At 28.5% G+C, this 23,423-nt stretch overlaps 3 protein-coding genes across 5 annotated transcripts; 1 reads left to right on the forward strand and 2 right to left on the reverse strand.

Moving 5' to 3' along the window:
* Positions 1-5,079: 5,079 nt before the first annotated feature.
* On the forward strand, positions 5,080-9,946 carry LOC127250312 (AT-hook motif nuclear-localized protein 9-like). 2 transcript variants are annotated; one of them, XM_051273514.1, is made up of 7 exons: positions 5,080-5,306; positions 5,570-6,167; positions 6,804-6,871; positions 7,191-7,322; positions 8,317-8,478; positions 9,150-9,389; positions 9,795-9,946. In XM_051273514.1, exons 2-6 carry the CDS (start codon positions 5,669-5,671, stop codon positions 9,381-9,383), a joined length of 1,095 nt encoding a protein of 364 aa, XP_051129471.1. In that variant the 5' UTR covers positions 5,080-5,306; positions 5,570-5,668; the 3' UTR covers positions 9,384-9,389; positions 9,795-9,946. The 2 variants fall into 2 exon arrangements, with proteins under 2 accessions (XP_051129471.1, XP_051129470.1); XM_051273513.1 differs by having other exon boundaries at positions 9,150-9,946.
* On the reverse strand, positions 9,796-14,043 carry LOC127250313 (probable glutathione peroxidase 8). 2 transcript variants are annotated; one of them, XM_051273516.1, is made up of 6 exons: positions 13,925-14,043; positions 13,492-13,568; positions 12,675-12,736; positions 11,422-11,540; positions 11,041-11,208; positions 9,796-10,964 (listed from the first exon to the last, which is right to left on the reverse strand). In XM_051273516.1, exons 1-6 carry the CDS (start codon positions 13,973-13,975, stop codon positions 10,929-10,931), a joined length of 513 nt encoding a protein of 170 aa, XP_051129473.1. In that variant the 5' UTR covers positions 13,976-14,043; the 3' UTR covers positions 9,796-10,928. The 2 variants fall into 2 exon arrangements, with proteins under 2 accessions (XP_051129473.1, XP_051129474.1); XM_051273517.1 differs by lacking the exon at positions 13,925-14,043 and adding an exon at positions 13,660-13,897.
* Positions 14,044-15,825: 1,782 nt separating this feature from the next.
* LOC127250676 (probable phospholipid hydroperoxide glutathione peroxidase) lies at positions 15,826-19,217 on the reverse strand. Its single transcript, XM_051274074.1, has 6 exons — positions 18,936-19,217; positions 17,766-17,842; positions 17,225-17,286; positions 16,877-16,995; positions 16,208-16,375; positions 15,826-16,108 (listed from the first exon to the last, which is right to left on the reverse strand). Exons 1-6 carry the CDS (start codon positions 19,200-19,202, stop codon positions 16,076-16,078), a joined length of 726 nt encoding a protein of 241 aa, XP_051130031.1. The 5' UTR covers positions 19,203-19,217; the 3' UTR covers positions 15,826-16,075.
* Between the last annotated feature and the right edge of the window lie 4,206 nt (positions 19,218-23,423).

Here is a 23,423-nt window from a genome sequence, read left to right on the forward strand (position 1 = left end):
TATTTTGAAAAGAAAAATTGGATGAATAGTAAATTTAAAATCCAATCCATAAACAAACACACCTTAAATGGACTATTAGCAAATATATTCTCTAATTGGATTCTTTTATAATTTCGGGTGTGTTTGATGTTGTTTTGAAATATATTTGAAATAAATTATTAATTTGAAATTTTATTTAAATAATACTTTCAATATGATATTTTACAATTTTTTTTGTAGTTTTATAAAAAAAAAAAAAACAAAATATGCAGAGTAAAAATATTATATTTCAGTTTGATATAACAAAAAAAAATTCCTTACAATTAAGCAAGTTTATGTTGTATCTTAAATTATTTTGAATTAAAAAATAAATAAATCTTGAATAAAAATATTTTTTGACTATCTTATTTTCAGCAAGAATTTTTATTATTATTTTTTTAATTATAATTTTAAAAATGAAATAAAACAACTCCTTTATTGGGCCAATAATGGGCTACACTCTCCATTTTACATGGACTTCTCTACAGCCCATTATCAATCAATATTCTGTACATTTTGGTGATTATCTATGGGGACAAAAAATGTAAATTGTTCCTTAAATTATTTTTTTCCCTATATATATATTTTTAATATAATCTCTCAATTTTGATAGACAAAAATCAACGGAAAAATCTCATATTATAATATATATTTATATAATTATTATTTTAAAAAAATGTGCAATGAGTTATTAATTTTTTTTTTATTTAACCTAGAGCTATTAACGATCTGAGCCGAGCCAAATTTTAAGTGTTCGTTAACGTTCGCGAACAAATCTCGTGTTCGTTTGTTAAGCTTTCGAGCTCGTTTGTAGTGTTCGAGCTCAGCTCGTTAAAAATTTTTGTTGTTTGAATTCGTGTTCGTGTTCAGCTCGTTTAAGCTAGATTAAGCTCGTTCGAGTTCGTTTGTCTTATTTTTTGAAATTTATATATAAATTATAAACAAAATTTAAAATTATTTTATTTTTATATTTTAAATTAATATTTTATTTATTTATAAATTATAATTTTATAGTATATATAATATATATAATAAATATATTATTTAAATGAATGTTCGCGAACAAAGTTCGGACTGTTCATTAACCAAACGAGCCTATTTATGTTGTTCGGTTCGACTCGTTAACGTTCGCGAACGAGCTTTAATCGAGCCGAGTTCACGAACGACTCGGTTCGTTTAACAGCTCTAATCTAATGCATAAAGGTATCTTTAGTTGAAAACTATGGCAATCTTCTTCTTTTTTGGATAACGTGGGAACCTGCAGCCGCTACCCGAAAGAGCGCACTGGATAAACTCCCGACCGAACCTAATACCCTGCAAAACAAGCCCAACGAAAAAATCACACTAGATTGCACTCTTCTTTTTAATTGTATTTTTCCTATACAATGTTTGTTACAAAAATTAAATAAAACTATTATTTAAAATACAAAACCAAATAAATAAAAATAAACCCTACACATTTGTATAACATGGCACCGCATAGTGCTTGAGAGTTGAAACCTGCTACGTACAACACATGGAAGCACGCGACAAAATCATTTTAATTCAAAGCCCTATTTATGGTATAAAGGTACAACTTTCCTTTTCGTGCAATCAAACAGGCACTATTTTGTTTGGTTATGTTCTTTACCTTTTTTTTTTTTTTTTTTTTTTTAACTGTATACTTTTATCATTTTAATAAAATTAGGGAATTTTTTAAGTTAAATTTTTATTTAAATAATCTTTATTTGATATTTTATTAAAAAACATATACTCCTTCCGTCCCAATACAATAGTCTTATTTACTATTTTTGTCCGTCCCAAAATAATAGTATTATTTTCATAAATAACTGTATCACCATAAAATTATTCATATTTTTTCATAATTATTACACAATTGACACCATTTTTTACACTAATATACTCACAAGGGCACACAAGACATTTATCTTTACTTTTTACCAACTACCAATATAATATCAATATTCCTTAAATCTCGTGTCCAACACAATAAGGGTGTGTTTGTTTGGGGGTTTGGATTTTGAGTTGGGATTTGAATAAAAAAAAATTTAAATTTGAATAGTTGTATTATGTGATATAGATAGGTGTTGATGTGATATTTTGAATGTAAAATTGATTTTTAGTATAATATAAAAAATAAAAAATAGGTGTTTGATTTGATATTTTTTAGGGGAAAAAATGTGATAAATAGTGTAAATCCAATCCAATCCCCCAAACAAACACACCCTAAGACTATATTTTTTTGGACGGAGGGAGTATACATTTTAAAGTATGTAAAATATAATTAGTAAAATATTTGAAGAAAAGAAATTTCAATAAAATAGACACATACTTGCTTACATACAAAACATAATACTCAATTCGTTTCAAAACAATAATCTCATTTTACAATTTTCGTCTATTTCAAAACAATTGTCTCATTTCCATTTATAGTAATCAACCTCTCACTTTTTACAAACCTATTTTCATTTTTTATATAATAATTATATAAAGTATGAGTATTTTGGTCTTTTAACAATACTTTTACACCAATTATCAATATAATAATATTATTTTTTAATTCTCGTGTTCATTCCAAATATCTCTATTATTTTGAAACAAAAGGAGCATAACAATTGTTTTTTATCTAAAAAAATAATCATAATTAAAACCTATTGGTATTTTATATTGTTACTTTTAGTTTGAAATGTTTTTATATTCATTATGATATATATATATATATACAGGTATTATAAAAAATAATGGATTTGTATGTTCATAAGTTTCTTCCTAATGCGATTTTTAATATATATTTTATTTTTTAATTAAAAATTAATATTTAATATAAAATATTATTTTTATATTATGAATATGATTCTTTATGCATTATATAAAAATAAATTCAAATAAAAATACTAAACAAATAAATTCAAATTTTTTATATTTAATTATTAGTAATTTTTTTAAATAAATAGAATAAATATTATAATAAGTAAAACAAAGTGTGTTGATATTTTTTTAAGTGAATAGAATATGTTTTATGTATTTTTTAATAATATTTTATAGAGAATTTAATCACAAAAAATTTTGGATCAACATATTTATTATATTTTTATTTTTATTTTTATATTATTTATCAAAAAATTTATATATAAAGAACATTGAGCGTTGTATTCGATTAAAAAAATCCGATACACTTTTACAACTAACATAAAAAAATATCTTAAATTTTTTTTTTAAAAAAAAATTATATAAAAAAAAATTATATATATATATATACTTTTTAATTCAATTTATTACTACTATCTTCAAAAAATCAAAATTTTATCCCTCCAAAATTAATAAACAAAATGGTCTTTAAAAGTTAATATATTACTCATATTAATTGTATTTAAACTACATATGCAGTTCTTTTATGCATTTTAAATTGTATCTATAGAAATACCAACACAATTTTCAACTTATTTTATTATTTACATTTTAATAAATAATAATCAATTTACTATTATTTTTTATATTCATTCAGTTATTATTTTCTTTGATCAATTTTAATAAATTTTTACAATATATTATCTTTGTATGTTAATTTTATTTTAAAATATTTTTTCCTATGTCACAATTCAATATATATATTTTTAATATATTTAAAAATAATACTCCCTCCGTCCCATAAAAAAATATCAATTTTTCCATTCTAGTTCGTCTCATAACAAAATATTTATTTTTTTTAATTTTTAAGTAACTATACTATTACCTAACATTACAAATACCCTTACAACTTACAATATATTACACAAATACTATTACCTTTATATCACACATATTATTTTAGTCATTTATACTTTATTCTTACTATATCCCAATATAATACTAATATTTATAAAACTACGTGCAAAAAACAAATGAATATTTAGTTCCGAGACGGAGGGAGTAATATATTTTTTTTCACGTTGCTGTTTCTGTTCGTTCCACATCTTATGTCACTTTTATTTTTTTAAAAATAATTACGCATCTTAATTTTATTTTAAATTATTTTTAATTAAACTAATTAGTTATCTTAATCTTAATTTATAATAATTTATATAATGTCTACAGTAGAAAGTATTAGTTAATAAAAATATATAAAATGACTTTTGATATTTTTTTATTAAAAAAATCAAAGTAATAAATATTTTTATAAAACGAGTAGCATTTTAATATTTAGATATAATTTTTTTGTTATATTAAAAAAAATATTTTGAATAAGATGAACAAAAATTGTAAAACCATACATTTTTTTGAATTATTAGAAAGAAATACTTTTTTATATAAAGTATAAATAATTGTATAAATAATATAAAAATAATAAATATTTGTAATATATCAATTTTTTTTTTTTTATAAAAAATGTATTTTTAAAGAATTGTGAAAATACACATTGAATGAAAAAAATGTAGTTTTTTTAATTATCATTACATAAATATTTGAAATGAAGGAATTAAGGGTGTGTTTGTTTGGGGGATTGGATTGGATTTACACTATTCATCCAATTTTTTTTTTCCAAAAAATATCAAATCAAACACTTATTTTTCATTTTTTATATTATACTAAAAATCAATTTTACATTCAAAACATCGCATCAACACCTATTTATATTACATCATACAATTATTCAAATTCAAAATTTTTAGTATTTAAATCTCAACTCAAAATCCAAACCCCAAACAAACACACCCTAAATAATTTTGTATTATTTCAAAATATATAAAAAAACTCAACTAGCAAACAAACAAAAAAATCCACGCTAATATATTTCTTATCATAATTTTGAAATAAGAATATAATAATATTTGAAAATTGACCGCAACGTTGAAATTCAAATAACAACATAAAAAATAAAATAATTCAAATAATTGCAAATATGCGGTGGGTGCAGAACCGGCGTGGGATCTGGGCTTTCGAAAGCGTCATAGGCGCGGGCCCCACAATTGAACGGTGGAGATGCATCGGGAGTCGAAGTCCTAGGATCTTCTAATGAAGCAGAGACCCATTTCAAAGTTAAAATAGTGAAAAAGGTGTGGGCTTCTTCTCCCTTACTTTAGTTCAAAAGCTCAACAAGATTTTCCATCTCATCTCCACTTTTGTCTTTATCCTCCGCCCTCTCTTCCCACGCTTCCCAATCTCTCACTCTCTCTCCTCCCCACCCACAGTTTCGCGAGCCCGCATTTCAAATCTAGGGTTTTTATGTGGCGTGCAGGTGAGCTGCTGTTGAAATTTGGGCGGAGAGTTTGCGGTGGTTGGGCGGCAGCTGGGGAGATTTTGCATTTTCGGTGAGTGTATTTTTTTGAAAATATTGAACATTGCTATGCCAATTTGGATTTGAATTTCGTTTGAGCAGCTTTTGGTGTCGGTTGAGGCTTGTGATTGTTATATTTTTGGTGAATTTTTTGTTAGAATTGTGTATTTTGTTGCTGTGGTTGGGGGGAAAAACCTGTGTTAAACCCTAGTTGAGGTTGTTCGTGTTAATCGTGTTGGTTTCTGTAATTTAAATCGTGTTTTTGTGGTGAATCCGTGTTGGTTTTGGATTTTTTAGGTTTGTGCGGCGGTTGCGTCGGTGAATCTGCTCCAGATTTGCGAATTTTGGGGGAATTTCTTTTCGGATCTTTGGCGGTGTTCGTTAGAAAATAAATGAATGGATGGGAGGGAAGGGATGGCATTACAAGGCTCGGCTGCGTATTATCTGAATAGAGGAGGGGGTATTGGTGGCTCCGGCGGTTCTGGTGGCGGCTCTGCGGCGGGGCAGCCTGGTGGTGTTCATACGCCGCCAGGTTTCAAGAATTTTGCTAATCCTGGAATTCCAGTGCATCATTCCAATGTAGGGATGAGCGGAGGTTCCGTGGGTGGTTCGCCATTCCACGTTGAGAATCCGTCGCCTGGTTTTCCTCATGGATTGAACATGTCTGGCGGAGCAGGAATCTCAGCTGCATCTCAAGGTCAAGGGGGTGAGATTGTGAAGAAGAAGAGGGGTAGGCCTAGGAAATACGGTCCCGATGGGGCTAACATGTCTCTCGGACTGTCCCCGTCGCCGATGCCGGCCTCCACGCCGTCATCGTCTGGGAATGTTGGTACTGGGGAGAAGCGGCGAGGGAGGCCGCCGGGGACTGGTTGGAAGCAGAAGCTTGCGCCTCTAGGTAAATTTTCTTGTGGTGGATGACTGTCTCGAGGGTTGTTCTTCGTTATGATTGAGATTTTTTTTTTTTCTTTTTGCGTAGTTAATAAATGCTGAGAAAGTTTGTTAGAACGATGTGATGGGTAAATTGCTTGAATAGCGAAATGTGGCAGTGATGGAAAATAGCTTTTTTCACCTTCTCGAAAAGGATTAAAATTAAGTTGGATTTAATTGAGCTTAAATTGCCTTCTCGTAGAAGGATTAAAATTAAGGATAATTTAATTGAGCTTAGATATACTTTTTACTTATTCTTTGATAATTAAATGTGATATGTATGCTTGAGGTTTTAGATAGCTAGTGACCTTAGAACTCATCCACGATAAATTTACTGAATTCGTAGATGCTGGATGTAATTCTGTAAATAACTCCTCGGATTTTGCATAAATGGACGAAAACCATAGTCGAAATGGATTGCTATTGTTTTTGTAAAATAAATAGTTCATTATTCTCTGCTGACAGTGTTCCAAAATCAAAATAAAGGACGAAAATTCCAAGTAGTTGTTTTTTGTTGCGGCCATCTTATGTCCATCTTAGATCAAATCCTCTTCTCGTTTGTTTAAATTTTTCACTAGGTACTTGAAATGTTTTCTTTAATCAGGTGAATGGATGAACAGCTCTGCTGGGCTTGCATTTACACCTCATGTCTTGCTCGTAGAAAGCGGAGAGGTACGTTTTGTGTTCCCATAATACCTAGTATCAATCATCTGCAACTTTTAGCAGTTTTATGCCCTAAATTCTTTTTGATCCCGTATTTATAAAATTACGTGCACAATCTCTAAATACAATACAAGGCACATGTTTCTTTTAGCAACACCCTCGGCTCAATTGAAATTATTTTGGATGCTATATGATGAAAAGTCATGAATTTTAGTACGCATAAATACTAGATTTCTAATGACTCCCAACTATGAGATTTAGATGTAAGCTTTTTCTCTGCATGTTAATATACTTTTACATTGTGAAAATTATGGGTTGCTATTTTCAGGATGTTGCGGCAAAAATATTAGCCTTTGCACAGCAAAGGCCGAGAGCTCTATGCATCTTGTCGGGAAATGGGTCAGTTTCTGCATTGACACTCCGCCAGCCTACATCTTCTGGCAGCAATATAACTTATGAGGTCAAGCCACTTCTTTTACTTACTCAGTTACAGTTTCTTCATTTGATGATTGTGTTACTTTCAATTTTCGACCCATAGAAACCTGTTTTTTACCACACAATGTTAAATTGTTCAGCAGGTGTATCTGTTATCTTGGTTTACGATTTTTTTAAATGTAATCGGCGCTTTTCTTGATAGGTGTGTTTGTGGCAAAAGTTGGAATTTGTCGATTGTTTTCTTGGGTTATGTTTCTTCTTGGATATTATAACCTCTCTCTCCCTCCCTCTCTCCCTATATATATATATATATATATATATTTTTTGAATGGTTTGCAATTTGCAAAAAAAGTTATTGACTCCTATTATAGGCCTTATAAAAAATGTCAATTTAATTTACTTAAATCTTAATGCATTTGTTTGATTTCTGTGTTTCATTGCGATTCATAATTCAGTTTTATTATAGTGATAATTCCAAAGAACTGATCACTTTTTTTCTTCTTTTTTTTTCCTGTCTAGTTTGTAATGTTTAAACTTAAATTATATTTCTCTCTGTTCAGCTCACCACATGCTAATTTAATTCACTTAAATCTTAATGCATTGTTTGATTTATCTGTGCTTCGTTGTGACTCATAATTCAGTTTTGTTATGTGATAATTCCAAAGTACTGATGAACATTTTTCCCCCCACCTAGTCTGTAATGTTCAAACTTAAATTATATTTCTCTCTAAATTCTTTATGCTATTTATTTCGTTATTTGTTGATTAATAAAAACAAATCATCAATTGGAACCCCCTATATTAAGAAAAGAAATGGCATTATGAGTCTCTGTATTAGATACAGATCAAATCGGCTTTTAAGTCCAGCAGATTATTTGATTGCTCATAATATTTTTTTAACACTTGTTTCTCTTTCCCCTTATTTCGATGCTGTTTGTGCACCGTCTTGTTTCGTATGCGCTAACTTTGCAACTTGTTGAAGGGAAAACTCATAATCGCACATTCTACTGTTATATTCAGGGCCGTTTTGAGATACTATGCTTATCGGGATCTTACTTGCTCGCCGAAGATGGCGGCCCCCACAATCGTACTGGCGGTATAAGCATATCTGTGTGCAGTCCCGACGGCCATATGCTTGGCGGCGCAATAGGCGGTAGGCTTATTGCAGCAAACCCGGTGCAGGTAAACTTTCAACAATTTCATATTTTTTAAATCTCTTTCAATTATGTATAAATCCATATATTGAAATAGAGCTGGCATCTGGTTGATTCGTGTCGAGTTGAATACATTCGACGGGTCAAATCACTCAACTTTAACCCGACTCGTTAATTATCGTGTCGGGTTTGTGTTGATTCTTTTATTATCGTGTTGGATTTGTGTTGTCCTGTATATATAATCGGGCCGAAATTCTTTATTCAAATCTAATTATTTCTTGTCAGATTGTCGTATTATGTTAGGTTTTTTTTTTTTTTTTTTGATAAATTATGTTGAATTATTTAAAATTGAACTTAGTTTTAAATTAATACATAAGCTAGTTACCAAATTAGAATTATTTACATATATAATAAATATATTAATCAATATTAATATATTATAATCGGATTGTTGTGTCTAATTTGAGTCGAGGGCCTCAAGCATAACCCAACTCATTTATTATCGTTTTGGATTCGTGTCAGCTCGTATACATAATTGGGTTGAAATATTTGATCAAAATCCAATTATTTCGAGTTATCATGTCGTGTCAGTTTTTGCCAACTTTATATTGGAGTGTTTCTTCAACCACACTTGTCCGAAACTAACATATAATCGGTCTAATTTAATTTCCCTCTGGCACAAAATAAACGTACGCGCAGGTGGTGGCTTGCAGCTTCGTGTACAACGGCCCAAAGGCAAAGAGCAATGCAGAGTCCGAAACAGCCGACAGAAACTATCTTCTAGAACATTCCGGCGACAAGGGGTCGAACCCTATCGGCGCTCCGGGTCCCGGTCGAAGCCTTGCCTCTGGTTCTGGAACGAGCGTCTGGCCCCTGGGGTCCCGACTGGACGGCAAAAATCCCCAGGCAGATATAGACCTGATGCGCGGATAATCCCGGGTACGTTATACACACACACATGGGCAGGCTATTTTTGTTTATATGGGTTGTTGTAAATGAAGCGTTCCCGTCGTCGTCGTCGTCATCTTTAAACCATCGAATCCCAACTGTCGGATCGTATCTCTCTCTCTATCCCCACCCGAAATGAACACTTGCTCGGTCCCTCAGTCGCTGTCTGCTAACTAACTAGTAGATAGTGAATCATGCGCTAACATATATATATATATGTATGTATGTATCCTGCGTCGAAATTTCATTTCTTTTCCCTTGTAGCGTCGCAAGCGATGCTTAAGAGGGTTTTTATGGTTTTTCGGGGCTGAAAGGATATCTATATCTATTATGTTATTATTATTATTATATATATATATGGGTATTGATCGATCGGTAATTTGTTATTTGTATTAGGTGGTGGTTGTTGTTATTGTGTCGGTATTGTACCGTAGCAGCGGTGAATTGGAGGTGTATTTTTCTTATCGTTTTCTTTTTGTTGTAAAACTGTGTTGTAGCCGGATGGATTTTCGACCGCCTTTGTTGTCGTATTGTTCACTTGACTTGAATTTTTATGCTCGTTTGTTTGTTTTGTTTCTTGTTTGGTTGATAGAATGAAATTTTGTAAGATTCTAACTAAGGTGATTTGGTTCTGTTTTCTTTTGTGGCCTAAAATATGGGATTTTTTATTGAGACTAGACAACATTTTGGGTTGGTTTGTTTATTGTTTATGTAATTTTGTTGTTAGATATGAAAATTTTGTGTTGTTATAGAGAATGTTGTTTTGTGTAGTGTTATTATTAGGTTTTGGGTTGTGCAAAATTGATTTGTTAGGATGGATGATTATGCTATTTATAGTGTATGCGATTATTCACCCGCTAAATTATTCCCTACATCACTTTAAAATGACGTGGGAATGTATTTTTGGTTATTTTTTCGGTAAAAATACAAAAAGTGATTTAGGGTATGTTTCTTTACATGTGTTTGAAAAAAATTTGGTTTGAATTTGGTATTAAAATAATATATTGATATAGTAAAAATATGGGATTTTGGGCAAAAGAAATATATTCTTAATTATTTATTGAAAAAGAAAACAGAAAAAACCGGGTATTTATTTATTTATTTTTATTTTATAGGATGGGAATTTGCTGTTGACGAGACAAGTACATGAGTATTTTAATTTAGTTTTATTTTTGTATTAGGTGAAATGCATTGCACCTTTATGTTTAATAATATAAATAGTTTTAAAATAAATTTAATATATATGATTTTTAAAAATTTTAAATATATATTTAAATAATTTAAAAATTATATCTCATCACATCAATTTAATTTAATATATATGATTTTAAAAAATTATGATATATGTTTAAATATTTTAAAAATTATATCTCATTACATCAATTTCAAACTACGCAGTTTTTAATAAAAATATATTATTTTTTTTTAGTAAATATTATATCAAATAACAAGTATGCATATATATATATATATAAATAAATAAATAAACATGTATTGAACGTACCGTACAAAATGATCACCATCAGCTCATCACAAACACAGCCCCAAAAGCTTTCTGATATCTCTCTGCACCAAAACACACATCAAATTCTTAAAAACAAAATTGCACATCAAACGTTGTTTATGAGGACAGCTTTCATACCTCGATTGTAATAGGCGATGTCGTCGGGTAGTAACGGTCGACAGCCTGCCCATTTTTATCGACTAAAAACTTAGCAAAGTTCCACTGGATATCATCCCCAAAGATTCCCCATTTTCCAGATTTCAGAAACTTGTACAGAGGATCGGCGCCATCGCCGTTCACTTCAATCTAACAAAGACACAGCAGGGCAGCATTAGTTATTGCAGTCCAAATTTTTCGATAGGTTCATTAGTTTGGAGTGGTTTTGGACAAAATTTGTCTGAGCGATTAAAAGTTTGCATGTACTGACGTAAATGAACGTCTTACCTAAAAATTTAAGCTGTTAGGATAAGTATCATTAATTTATTTATCTACAAATGGGAGTTCACCACCAATACGTACCTTACCGAAGATGGGGAAATCTGAGTTGAAACGAGCGCAGACAAATTCGAGGATTTGATCGTTGCTCCCGGGCTCCTCTTCGCCGAATTGATTGCATGGAAATGCAAGAATCTCCAGTCCTAATCAGTAAGAATAGGAACATAAAAATGGTTAATGCCAGGTTAGTAAGGCTCTGTTTAATTTTAGATTTTTTTTTTTTTCAATTTATTTATTATGCAATCTTTGCGATTTCCAATAAAAATATGATATTTCCTCTCACAAGACATTATATTTAAATTACTGTTCAAACCAAAATATAAAACCAAACGCACTTACGAGAGTTTTGGATTGGATTTGCAGAGAAAACTAGACCTTGAGATAGAAGAAATATCAAAAAATGATTCTTGTAGGTGTTTATCTATTATAATTCAAATGCATAGTTAGCGTGTGTTTTTTTGTTTTTGGTTTTTTAATTTTTAATTTTGTTTTTAATAGTGATTTGGATGTAATACTCCCTCCGTTCCATAACAAAGTATCTATTTTTCTATTTTAGTTTGTCCCATAATAAAGTATCTATTTTCTAACAAGTGTACTATCTACCTAACATTACAAATACTCTTACAACTTACAATATATTACACAAATGTCATTACCTTTATATCACACATACTAATAAGGTTATTTTAGTCATTTCTACTTTATTCCTACTATATCCCAATATAATACTAATATTTCTAAAATTACATGCAAAAAGCAAATGAATACTTCTTTTTGAGACGGAAAGAGTAGTTTTTTTAGAAGAAATATATCTATATTGTTAGTGGATGGACGGAGCACTAAAATACACATAGTGCCAAAACAAGTATGAAAGCACAAATAATACAATATTTACTTTGAGTTCTTTTTAAATTTTTATAATTTTTTTTCACATTTTTCACTATGTAATTTCACAATTTTCGATAAAAAACATATTAATTTTCATACAAAACTTCGCCTCGACCAACTATTTAACCCAAAAACCAAAGTACAAACCCAAGGTAAACTTAGCCTAGTGTTTGGTTTTGTGTTCTTTTCATCCCATTGTACTCCAATTCTAAGGTCTATTTGCTATAGTTTTTACACTGTTTGCTACATTAAAAAAACAAAAAATGTTTTTATTATTACCAAAACAATCTAAAACACATGAATACAAAAGAATGCATCATCAGTAATGTCTATATAACATAATTCACGGAAAAAAAAAAAAAGAAAGTAAATATGTGCAAAGAAGATACCTTGATTTCTGTACTTTTCATATAGCTGATTGAGCTCAATGTAATTTGAATTGGTCATACCACTGCAACAATTGATTCAAATAAATGTTAATCTATCTGCCATAAAAAAACTTCTTATTTGTATATCACTAAAAAAATAAATCCATTTCCTTTATTAACAAAAAATTATACCATATTTACCATGTTAACTATATTTTCAACCTTTCTTATTATAAAAATTTAAAATAAAACATCACATTAGAATTCGTATTCAAACCATCTAAATATCACATAAATATCACATTAAACATCTAAATATTTAGAATTCGTACTCAAACCATCTAAATATCACATAAATATCACATTAAACATCTAAATATTTTTTTATTCAAAATACTACCTAAATATAAAATATATATATTCATAGGCATGGATAGAAAATGTAACTGAATAAGAAGGGAAATGAAGCATCAATGCAACCCTGATGAACCTGAGTGAATCCTTTCTCCATACTCATACAATTCATATGGAATACAATAAAAATACCTTCACAAATATGACCATGAAGGGCGTGTTTGTTTAGGGGTTTGGATTTTTATTTGAAATTTGAATAGTAAAAATTTTGAATTTCAATAATTGTATATATTATGTGATACTATTATAAAAAGGTGTCTGATGTGATATTTTAAATGCAATTTCGAATCATTTATGAGTAAAAACAAAGCTTCCATATGGCTAATGAGCACTCTTTTCTCAGAAAGTAGAAGTTTAAGTTACAACTAATGCAGGATATCATCAACCAACACTTGAAAAACGCAGAATCAAGTAAAACAAATACCATTTCGAGGCTACATTGACAATCAGCAACACTTTGCCTGTATACAGCCTTAGATCCACATCACTTCCTTTCGCATCCTGAAGCAATTTAAATGAGAGATTATTCTGCTAAGCATCGACTAATCTGGAACAAGGAGGAACGAGTTTAACCATGGCTATATACAGAAACCTTTTGCATATTATTGGGGGAAATTAATTGCGATTTAAGCGTGACATAACAGTTTTCTATCAGCAATTACTTCAAATACCGATCGAATAAGCGCTAATGAACCCTAAATTGTAAACCACGGAGAAAACAGATTGCGCGCCGCAGGCGATGGAGAGAGCATCTAATTAGCGAATTTGTAGAGAAGATTTCCCAAATTGAAGTCGAAATCGAATCGCAAGGGACTTGGAATGAAAATCTGATTACGGATGCAAAAGGATGAACTAACCTTGACTGTAAAATCGAACACCGATTGCGATGGTGGCGCTGCCATAGCCATATCTGAATTTCCTTCGAACCCAATCGAGAGCTAGAAGTTCAAGTCAAAGCAAAATGAAAATTCAGTTGAATACAGTAATAAAACTAATTTTGAATTTTAGTTACATTTTCTAAAATATACAATTAATTAAAAAAATATATTTAGTAAATTATATATTAATTTTTTATATTTTATTAAGTATTAATGAACAAAATATTTCTGTTGTAAATATTTATGAAATAATTAATAATTTTTTATTTCATAATCTTTTTGTTTAAATAGATTACTTAAGATATTTTAATTTATTTCGTTTATATAACAATTGCATAATTAAAATCATGTATTTGCAATTAATTTCGGAGGGAAAAATGATTTGTTTTTCTTGTAAAAAGTTTTCAAACACATTTTTTTTTTTAAAAAAAATTACATATACATATATTATACATAGTTATTATTTTTATACTCTTTTCGTCCAACTAGAAAATATATGTATTTTTATTTTTAGACGTCCAATTACAAAATAAATATTTCATTAAATACTTTTTTTTCCACAAATACTCCTGTTTTACATCACCTCATTACTTTTACACCAAAAAGTAAGGACAAAAATATCATTACACTACTTTTAACTCTTTACTATAATTAAAATATTATTATTTCTTAACACCGACGCCAAAAAGTAATTATATACTTTATGTGTGGACGGAGGAAATATTATTTACACAATTTTTTATACCTTACATAATTATTATTATTATTTTTTGTTTCAAACTAAAAACACAAAACAAACATACCCAAAGCATTTTGTGTATCTTCTAATTTTACACAAACAAATTTAAGATAATAAATAAAACAAAAGTGTTCTGTGCAATTATATAAATTTTATAAGAGATTTTTTTAGTTAGAAATATATATATTTTATTAAAAATAATATTGTTTCGTTCTACATATTATATTACAATTTATATTTTTATATATCTCACATTTTATATCATTATCTTTAAAGAAAATAGAATTACACATTTTAATCATACTTTAAATTTTATAATTTATATATTTTTAAAATTGTAATTAGTTGTTTAATTTATAATTATTTGCATTAAATTGTAGTTAATTTTATTAATATGTTTTAAATTTTTTATTAATCATGTTCTTGCTAAATTTTCAAATGTGTCTATAATATTATACTCCCTCCGTCCCACATGCCATGTCCACGTTGCCATTTCTATACGTTCCCACGTTCTATATCACTTTCCTATTACACATTTTAATCTCATTTTAAACTTTTTCATTTTATTTTTTTTTTAATTTTAATTAAACTAATTAGTTATCTTAATTTTAACTTATAATTATTTATATTATAGAATAATTATTTTCACTGATACATTAAATACTGTGTCTACAGTGTATCAAATCCGTATGTGAAAAGGAGGGAGTATTTAAGACGAAAAAGTATAAATCCAAAATATTTTATATATAAAAAACTCTGGGTTTACAAATAAAAAGAGACTGATAGAGAGAAGAAAGTGAGTAAAAATTAGCAGCTTCTCTTATTGAATTTTATTTTACAATTTTACCCTAGACCATCTTAGATTTGGCCGGAAATTTTTCGAATATCGACTGCGGAACTATAATAGAAGGCCATCTATGTATATATTTGAAAAAAAAGCCTCGAAAGGGTCATTTATACATGATCTACCGTAGCTCCAAACCTCAAGCTTTCACTGATCAAATAGCATAACTTCTTGTGCCCGAGACAAGTTCATCGAGCGACAAAACTACCACACATAATCAACTAATATTCAATAAAAATGTTCGATTATTAACTCATGTAAAACCGAGTATCATAATCCATTGTAGAGGCTAAAACACAACCAAACACAATTTTGTAAATAAAAGCTCATCGAGCGATAAGTTATCACACATCATTAATTAATATCCAATAAAATTGTTTGATAGACTCGTGTAAAACCGAGTATCATAATCCATCGAAAAAAGACAACCAAACACGTTGTGTAATGCTTATTGTAAATGATAAACTTCACCGCAATGAATAAAACCTTATTCGATGATAAAATTTACTTTTCTTTTGTGTCGTTCAACTTACGCCGATATGATAGATCAAGCTTTTTCGAGGAGCTTCTTTATGTCCTTCTGCAAAAAAATGGAAGTTTTTATGTAATTAGTTATTATGGTCTACATGGCACGAGAAATAAACAAGTCACTTGGTTTTTATTTTTATTTTTTATTTACCTCGATGCTCATCGGGGAGGTGGTTGGGGCATAACGATTGACAACATGGCCATCTTTGTCGACAAGAAATTTGGTGAAGTTCCACTTAATCCCGTCCCCTAAAAACCCGCCTTTGGCTGACTTGAGGTACTTGTATAGAGGATCGGCGTTGGAGCCGTTCACATCGATCTAAATTAATAAAATACAAATCCCAAATGAGTCGAGAATACGCATCATTGCAAATAATATAAGAAATAATAGAACCGTTTACAAGTACACAAAATTTGAAATTACCATTGTATTCAAATTTCCCAATTCATTCTATCACATTTTCTCAAATTTCTACTATTTATATAAAAAAATTTCTCCCAAAACATCAAATCAAACATCTATTTTTCATTTTTTATATGATACTAAAAGTCAATTTTACATCAAAATATAACATCAACAACTATTTATATCACATCATATAACTATTTCAATTCAAAAAATTTATTTTACAATTATATAATCTATTGAAATAATATTAAATATTATAATCTCATTCTTTGGAATAAACACACCGATAACGACGCGGAATGAGACAATGGATATGGAGTGTAAAAAACACAACATAAATTATTGCACACATGCATATTCGGCTCAGTTTCGCATCATTAGAACTTATTCAATAAAATTTAAACTACATACCTTGCCAAACACAGGATACTCGGCCTTAAAACGGGTGCAAGCGAATTGCTGAATCTCTTCATTAGTTCCCGGTTCTTGGGATCCAAACTGATTGCAAGGAAATGCCAGTATCTCCAAACCTGAGAAATACAGCAGAGATATATTCGAATTACGATTATACTCTATGGTTTAAAGCCTTCGAAAATCAACACATAGTTTCTGATGAGGGTTCCGATTGTTGCAGCTGCAAAATCTGATGAATGCACAGTTAGGATTTTGAAATGTGGTTCGAACCAGAAGAAGAAACAAAATTAGACAATAGATGTAAATGAAATAAAACAAGAACTCAAAAGTTTAAAGAAACTAAACCTTGATCCTTATATTTTTGGTACAAGTCAGTCAGCTGGGAGTAATTTGAATTGGTCAGGCCGCTGTAACAAACAGTACGGTACAATTAATCGATACACAGTCGAAGAGAAATGATAATTGACTCGATAGATTAGAAGTTTAAAGATGTTTCAATGATAGAACATTGTAAAGTGAAGATCAACAGAAAAGGCAGAAAGGGCATCGAAACACACAATTGTCCGAAATTTCGTATTTGCATACTCATTACTTATTTATATGCAAATCTAAACATATGCCTTTTCAAAAACGACGGCCCGGTGTAGAAAATATGATCAGTAAAACTATAAATGCATAGATAATTTAACTATGTATAGCATCAAAAGCTTATTACTGTAAATAATATGCCTATTCAACGATCTTTTACGGAGCACAATCTTAAACATAAGATTCAAAACAGGATTCAACAGAAACACACCATTCTGTTATATTTCCATGCTTTGTAAGATTACAATATTTGATCGAACGTGGAACATAAAATATTAAATAAAAGACACAATTATACCATTGTGATGCCACGTTGACGATTAGCAGAACTTTCCCCTTGTACTTGCTCAACTCAACATCATTTCCGCTAGCATCCTGCATTTGCCAGTTCACAAATCAATATGATCATGCATTGGAAAAGCCGGGTATAAACAAGCAGGTTTGAATGAGAATTGAAAACTGTAGCAAGGAAAAGAGTTTTCAGAACAAACTACAGCAATGTTGGAATTGATATTACACAAAAATGTAGATTTTAAATAAAACTAAGCAACATTTCAACCATATCTAAAAACTTGCACATATCCCATTTCCTAGCAACACTGAATTTTTTAATACAATAGACTCAACTCCATAGATGATTGATTTGGATTCTAAGGTATGAAACAAACAGAATGCTGCTTCCAGAAAAGGTGCTCTTTCTACTAATTTGAATCGAAGCGAAAATTCCACACTCCAAGTATCCATTTCTATCTCAAAATTGTTGAACAGAATTGGGCTCTATCAATATATACAATTTAATTAATATATATATATATATCCAAGTGTGGTTAATATATTTATACATTGTTCAACAGATTATTAATTTTTTGTCTTCAATTCAATTCCCAACATAATTCACATATTTACACTACTGAAACAACCCAGAAGAATCTAAATATAAATTCTCCACTGAAAAAACGCTTAAGCTTGCGGTGTGCTCTTTCACAAATTCCCAAAAACACATTTTTCAAAAAAATTAATATATTACATTACCTAAAAAAAAAAAAAAAAACACTTCAAACAATTTTACTAAACAAAGTGTTTTTTTTTTGTGTTTACGATCAAAAAATATTTTTACTATTTAATCTTTTATATCTTTTCCATTAACATGGCATGAATCATTCTTTTTGCATACAAAACTTCTCGTCAAACAACTATTCACTTTAAAAATAAAAATCATAACACAAAATCACAAAAAGCAAATCCTCAGTTGGATGTAAATTTATTAAATTCAAACTTCCAAGCTAAACCAGTTCAAATTCAAAGTTTTAACAAACGACAATCAATTCACCCAACCTAAAACTCCCCCAAACCACCATACACAAACACATTCGAAATCGTTCAACAGGAATCAACAAATTCCAACTACTAATAACAGGAAGAATCGAGAAATGAACAGTTATTAACAAGAAGAGCAAGAGTACAATACCTTAACGGTGAATTCATGGACAGATTGAGGCTTTTCTGAACCACTGGCCATCGTATGATCGAATCTCTCAACCGTAAACGACGCCGAGTGTCTCGAACTAATACAAGGCGTAGAGCACAAAAACGCCGTTCGAATCGGCTGAGAAACGGAGGAAATCGGCGAAACGAGCGCAGAATATGTACGCCGTTCCCTCAGAATCGAAGAAATCCGCGCAGAATAAATCAGATTTCGTCTTATTGTGAGACAGCGAAATGGGAAAGAAGTCATGGGGGAGAGACAGGATATATATATATATATATATATGTACGTCAAATTTTGGGTTTAAAGAGGGGAATTGCAATAATTTGCGATTTCCGTAGAAAGGAAGGAATACACGTGAAGGTCCAGTTTACACGTGTCATCATCTTACGCGTGCCACGTGGATCAAGGGTAACGTAGTAAGTGCTTCTTTGGTCTTGCAACTATTGTTTGTCTTCCTTTTCTTATACAAGATCTTTTGAGCTTGTTTTACAACAGTGGATGTATTTTACTATTTCCACTCTGAATTTCTAGAAAAAAATATATATTTTTTTTTATAAAATATCTCATCAAATATTATTTTAATATCAAATTCATATTAAAATTTTATTAAATTTATCAAAAAAAAACATAATTGGAGTAATTTTTATTTTTATATATATAAATGTTAAATTAAAATATTTTTTAAATCAAAATATAAATTATAAATTAGCATTCAAATTCAAACCTGAATTTTCTTTTTCATTTTTATTTTAATAGTGGTTGACTATTTATGTCACAAATAATTGTGACTTACCTTGTCGGATCTTTGCAAGTTTATCTAAAATGTGTGCGTGTGTTTTTTTTTTTTTGATGCGAATTCCTATATTATAAAATAAATTAATAATAAAAATAATTGTATTTGTTTGTCAAGGTAAAAGATGACATGGTAAATTGGGGTGAATCCGTGATCAATGTTTGCTTTTATATTTATTTATGGAAAAAATGAATAATAAAAATTAAATGAAAAATCTATATAAATTTTTGGTGTGTTTGTTTTTATTTTTTTATTTGAATAGTAATTATAATATAGTAATTTGTAAGTAAAAATAATATTCTCTCCCTCCGTATAAAAAGAGTTGTCTTGCTTTTTATTTTCGTCTGTTCTAAAACAATGGTCATGTTTTCTTATTTAGTAATCTTAGGTCCCGTTTGGATTGGCTTCTAACAGGAGCTTTTGGTGCACCTGTTTCCATTGACTTCTGTCCAAAAGTAGAAGCAGCTTCTGAAGTTGAAAAGTGCTTTTTTTAGAAGCACATTAGGGGTAACTTCTGAAATAAGCAGTAGCACTTTTAATTTAAAATTATTGTTTTATCCTTAATAATAATAATAATAATAATAATAATAATAATAATAAATACAATACGATAATATAATATAATATAAAAATAAATAACTTATATATTATATTTTAATAAAAATTAAAAAATATAATAATTATTATTGTTAATTTATGTATTATATTTGGATTAAATTTTAAAATTTAAACAGGAGTATATAAACTTTTTAATTATACTTAAATTACTAAATATAATTTATAAAATTTTAAAATAAATTATAAAATACAAATTATTTAATATTATATTGTAATTTTATGTTTAATCTATATATTATCCTTATATTACAATTTTAAAATATAAATAATCAAAATTTAAAACATTTAATTTTGTTCATTTTGATTTGAAATTTATGAGAATTTTTCTTATTAATTATTAAAAATTATAAAAATATTATAAAATATTATTTTTCGTATATTAACTATTGTTTTAATATATATAAATAAATTAATAACCTTTATTTTTTCTATTTGATTTAGTTTTAAAAATTTATATATTTTACAAATAAAATAATTTATATGTAATAATTAATAATAATAATTATTTTAAATTTATAAAAATAAAGATATAATTTAATAAATTAAATATATTAAAAATAATTAATAAATACTGCTATAAAAATATATTTATATGTATAAAATATATAATTAAATTTTAAGGGTAAATAAAGAATAACTAAAATTAAAATGAAATTAAAAAATAGATGAACTTTTCAGAAATTAGTTTTTTTGTCCAAAAAGCTCTTTAAAAAGTTAATTTACCAAACACCTAAATTAGCTTTTTGACCGGTCAAACAGTTAAAAGTTATTCAATAAGCTAAAAAACTTTTCAAAAAACTATTTCTCAAACACTCTCTTAGTATTTTACATTCTAATTTATACAAACTTTTATTAAAATACTACTCCCTCCGTCCCAAATACCGTGCAATATTTCCTTTTTGGTATGTCCCAAACACCCTGCAATATTTTCAAAATATGAAATAATTAATTATACTTAATCTCTACCCAACACTTTATCACATCCCATCACCCAAATAAAAAATAAAATAAAATATACACCCCTCTCTATCACATCACCTAATTTCTAAATTATCCTACTTAATACTACCCACCTAAAAACTCGTATCCAATACAAATATTGCACCTTTTTGGGACGGATGAAGTATTATTTTGTAATTTCGATCACAATTGTCGACAAGACATCTTTTATAGAACGGAGAAAGTATTGTATTTTATAAAGAATTGTGAAAATTTCATAGTAAAATTTTAAAGATAATTACCAATTAACACATAAATTTTACCTTTTGTTTAAGGTGTGTTTGTTTGGGAGATTGGATTGGATTTATACTATTCATCCAATTTTTTACCTCCAAAAACATCAAATCAAACACCTATTTTTTATTTTTTTATACTATTATACTAAAAATCAATTTTACATTCAAAACATCACATCAACACCTATTTATATCACATCATACAACTATTCAAATTCAAAATTTTTACTATTCAAATCCCAATTCAAAATCCAAATCTTCAGACAAAAAGACACCCAAATTGTGTGTTCTTTTGGAGTAAGTTTATTTTTATTTATTTAAAAATAATATTTTGTATGATAAAATAAATAAAATATTGATTGATTATTGCATTAAAATTTCATAATTATCGTATTTAACGTGCATTCCTTTTAAAAGAACTGCAATAATTATGTTAGCAAAAACAAAAAATTACACTCTCCCTATTTTAGAAAATTAAATTATTATGCATATTTAAAATTAAACCCTCCGCATTTGAGAAATTTAATTTTAGTAGGAATAATTTGCATTATTATTAATTGACATTCCTAATATGCAATAATTAAGTTGGCAAGTCATAATTTGATATCAATAACACGACGGCGATTAGGTGTGAATTGTCAACATTTTATTTAATACTCCGGCGTCCCAAATAAAAAGGGTTCTTCCGAATTTTGAAGTATATTGCTCCGTAATATGGGTGTATTACCGTAGTCACGGGAATTTAGGTAAAATAAAATTAGCAAGTAATTAAGAAGTGTATTAGTAAAAATGATTATTATTTAGTAAAAATAATTATAGAATAAAATTAAGATAAATAAATAATTTAATTAAAATTAAAAAAATTATAAAATTTAAAATGCGATTAAAGTACATAATTATATTTCCAAAAATAGAAATGACAAATTACGTGGGACGGACGAAAGTAGAAAATAGGGATAAATTATGTGGGACGGAGAGAGTAAAAAATAATACTCCTTCTGTCTCAAATAAGGCTCAATATTTGCTTTTGGCACGAATTTTTAGATGGACAGTATTAAGTAGGATAATTTAGAAATTATGTGATGTGATTGAGAGAAATATATATATATATATTTTATTTGGATGATGTGAGGGGATAAAGTGTGGGGTAAAAATTAAGTATAATTAATTATTTCATATTTTGGAAATGTTGCATGGTGTTTGAGACATACCAAAAAGGAAATGTTGCAGAATGTTTGGGAGGAATGGAGTAATATTTTTTTATATTTTTGTCGACTTTATATATAAAATAATTTTATGTGTAATGTTATATTCCCTCTGTCCCATTGAAAGGTTACCATTTTTCATTTTCGTCCGTCCCAAAACAAGGTTACAATTTTCTAGTTTAGTAATTGTACTACATACTTAACATAATAAATACCCTTTCAACTTACAATATATTACACAAATGCCATTATTTTTATATTACACCATACTAATATGGGTATTTTTGTCTTTTTTACTACAATCTAATATAATACTAATATTCAAAAATCAACGTGCAACAAGCAAATGCCACCCTTCCAACGGGACAGAGGGAATATTTGTATTTAAGTAAAAATTAAGAGTATTTTAATACTCCATTCCGTCTCTAAGGGTCACATTTACCTTTTGCGTAATTATACTTAATATTAAAAATATTCTTATATTTGTATAATTTTTTGTACAAATGCCATTCTATTTGTATTATAAAACATTAATGAAATGATTTTTACAATTTTTTCTTGATTTGTATTACGTTTTGATATAATAATTAATATTCAAATATCAACACGCAAAAAA

Source organism: Andrographis paniculata, unplaced genomic scaffold (genome assembly GCF_009805555.1).
Source record: "Andrographis paniculata isolate CXL003 unplaced genomic scaffold, ASM980555v1 Contig37END, whole genome shotgun sequence".
Classification (NCBI taxonomy): Eukaryota; Viridiplantae; Streptophyta; class Magnoliopsida; order Lamiales; family Acanthaceae; genus Andrographis; species Andrographis paniculata.

Excerpts from the sequence above, each read along its gene's own strand:
- LOC127250312 (XM_051273513.1), top strand. The coding sequence starts at position 5,669 with ATGGATGGGAGGGAAGGGATGGCATTACAAGGCTCGGCTGCGTATTAT. Across the intron at positions 6,168-6,803 it reads GCAGAAGCTTGCGCCTCTAG|GTGAATGGATGAACAGCTCT; the intron begins GTAAATTTTCTT and ends TTCTTTAATCAG. Across the intron at positions 8,479-9,149 it reads TTGCAGCAAACCCGGTGCAG|GTGGTGGCTTGCAGCTTCGT; the intron begins GTAAACTTTCAA and ends ACGTACGCGCAG.
- LOC127250313 (XM_051273516.1), bottom strand. The coding sequence starts at position 13,975 with ATGGCTATGGCAGCGCCACCATCGCAATCGGTGTTCGATTTTACAGTC. Across the intron at positions 11,541-12,674 it reads TGAAAAGTACAGAAATCAAG|GACTGGAGATTCTTGCATTT; the intron begins GTATCTTCTTTG and ends CTTACTGATTAG. Across the intron at positions 10,965-11,040 it reads CATCGCCTATTACAATCGAG|AGAGATATCAGAAAGCTTTT; the intron begins GTATGAAAGCTG and ends GTTTTGGTGCAG.
- LOC127250676 (XM_051274074.1), bottom strand. The coding sequence starts at position 19,202 with ATGACTTCTTTCCCATTTCGCTGTCTCACAATAAGACGAAATCTGATT. Across the intron at positions 16,376-16,876 it reads AGTATCCTGTGTTTGGCAAG|ATCGATGTGAACGGCTCCAA; the intron begins GTATGTAGTTTA and ends TTATTAATTTAG. Across the intron at positions 16,109-16,207 it reads CCTCCCCGATGAGCATCGAG|AAGGACATAAAGAAGCTCCT; the intron begins GTAAATAAAAAA and ends ATTTTTTTGCAG.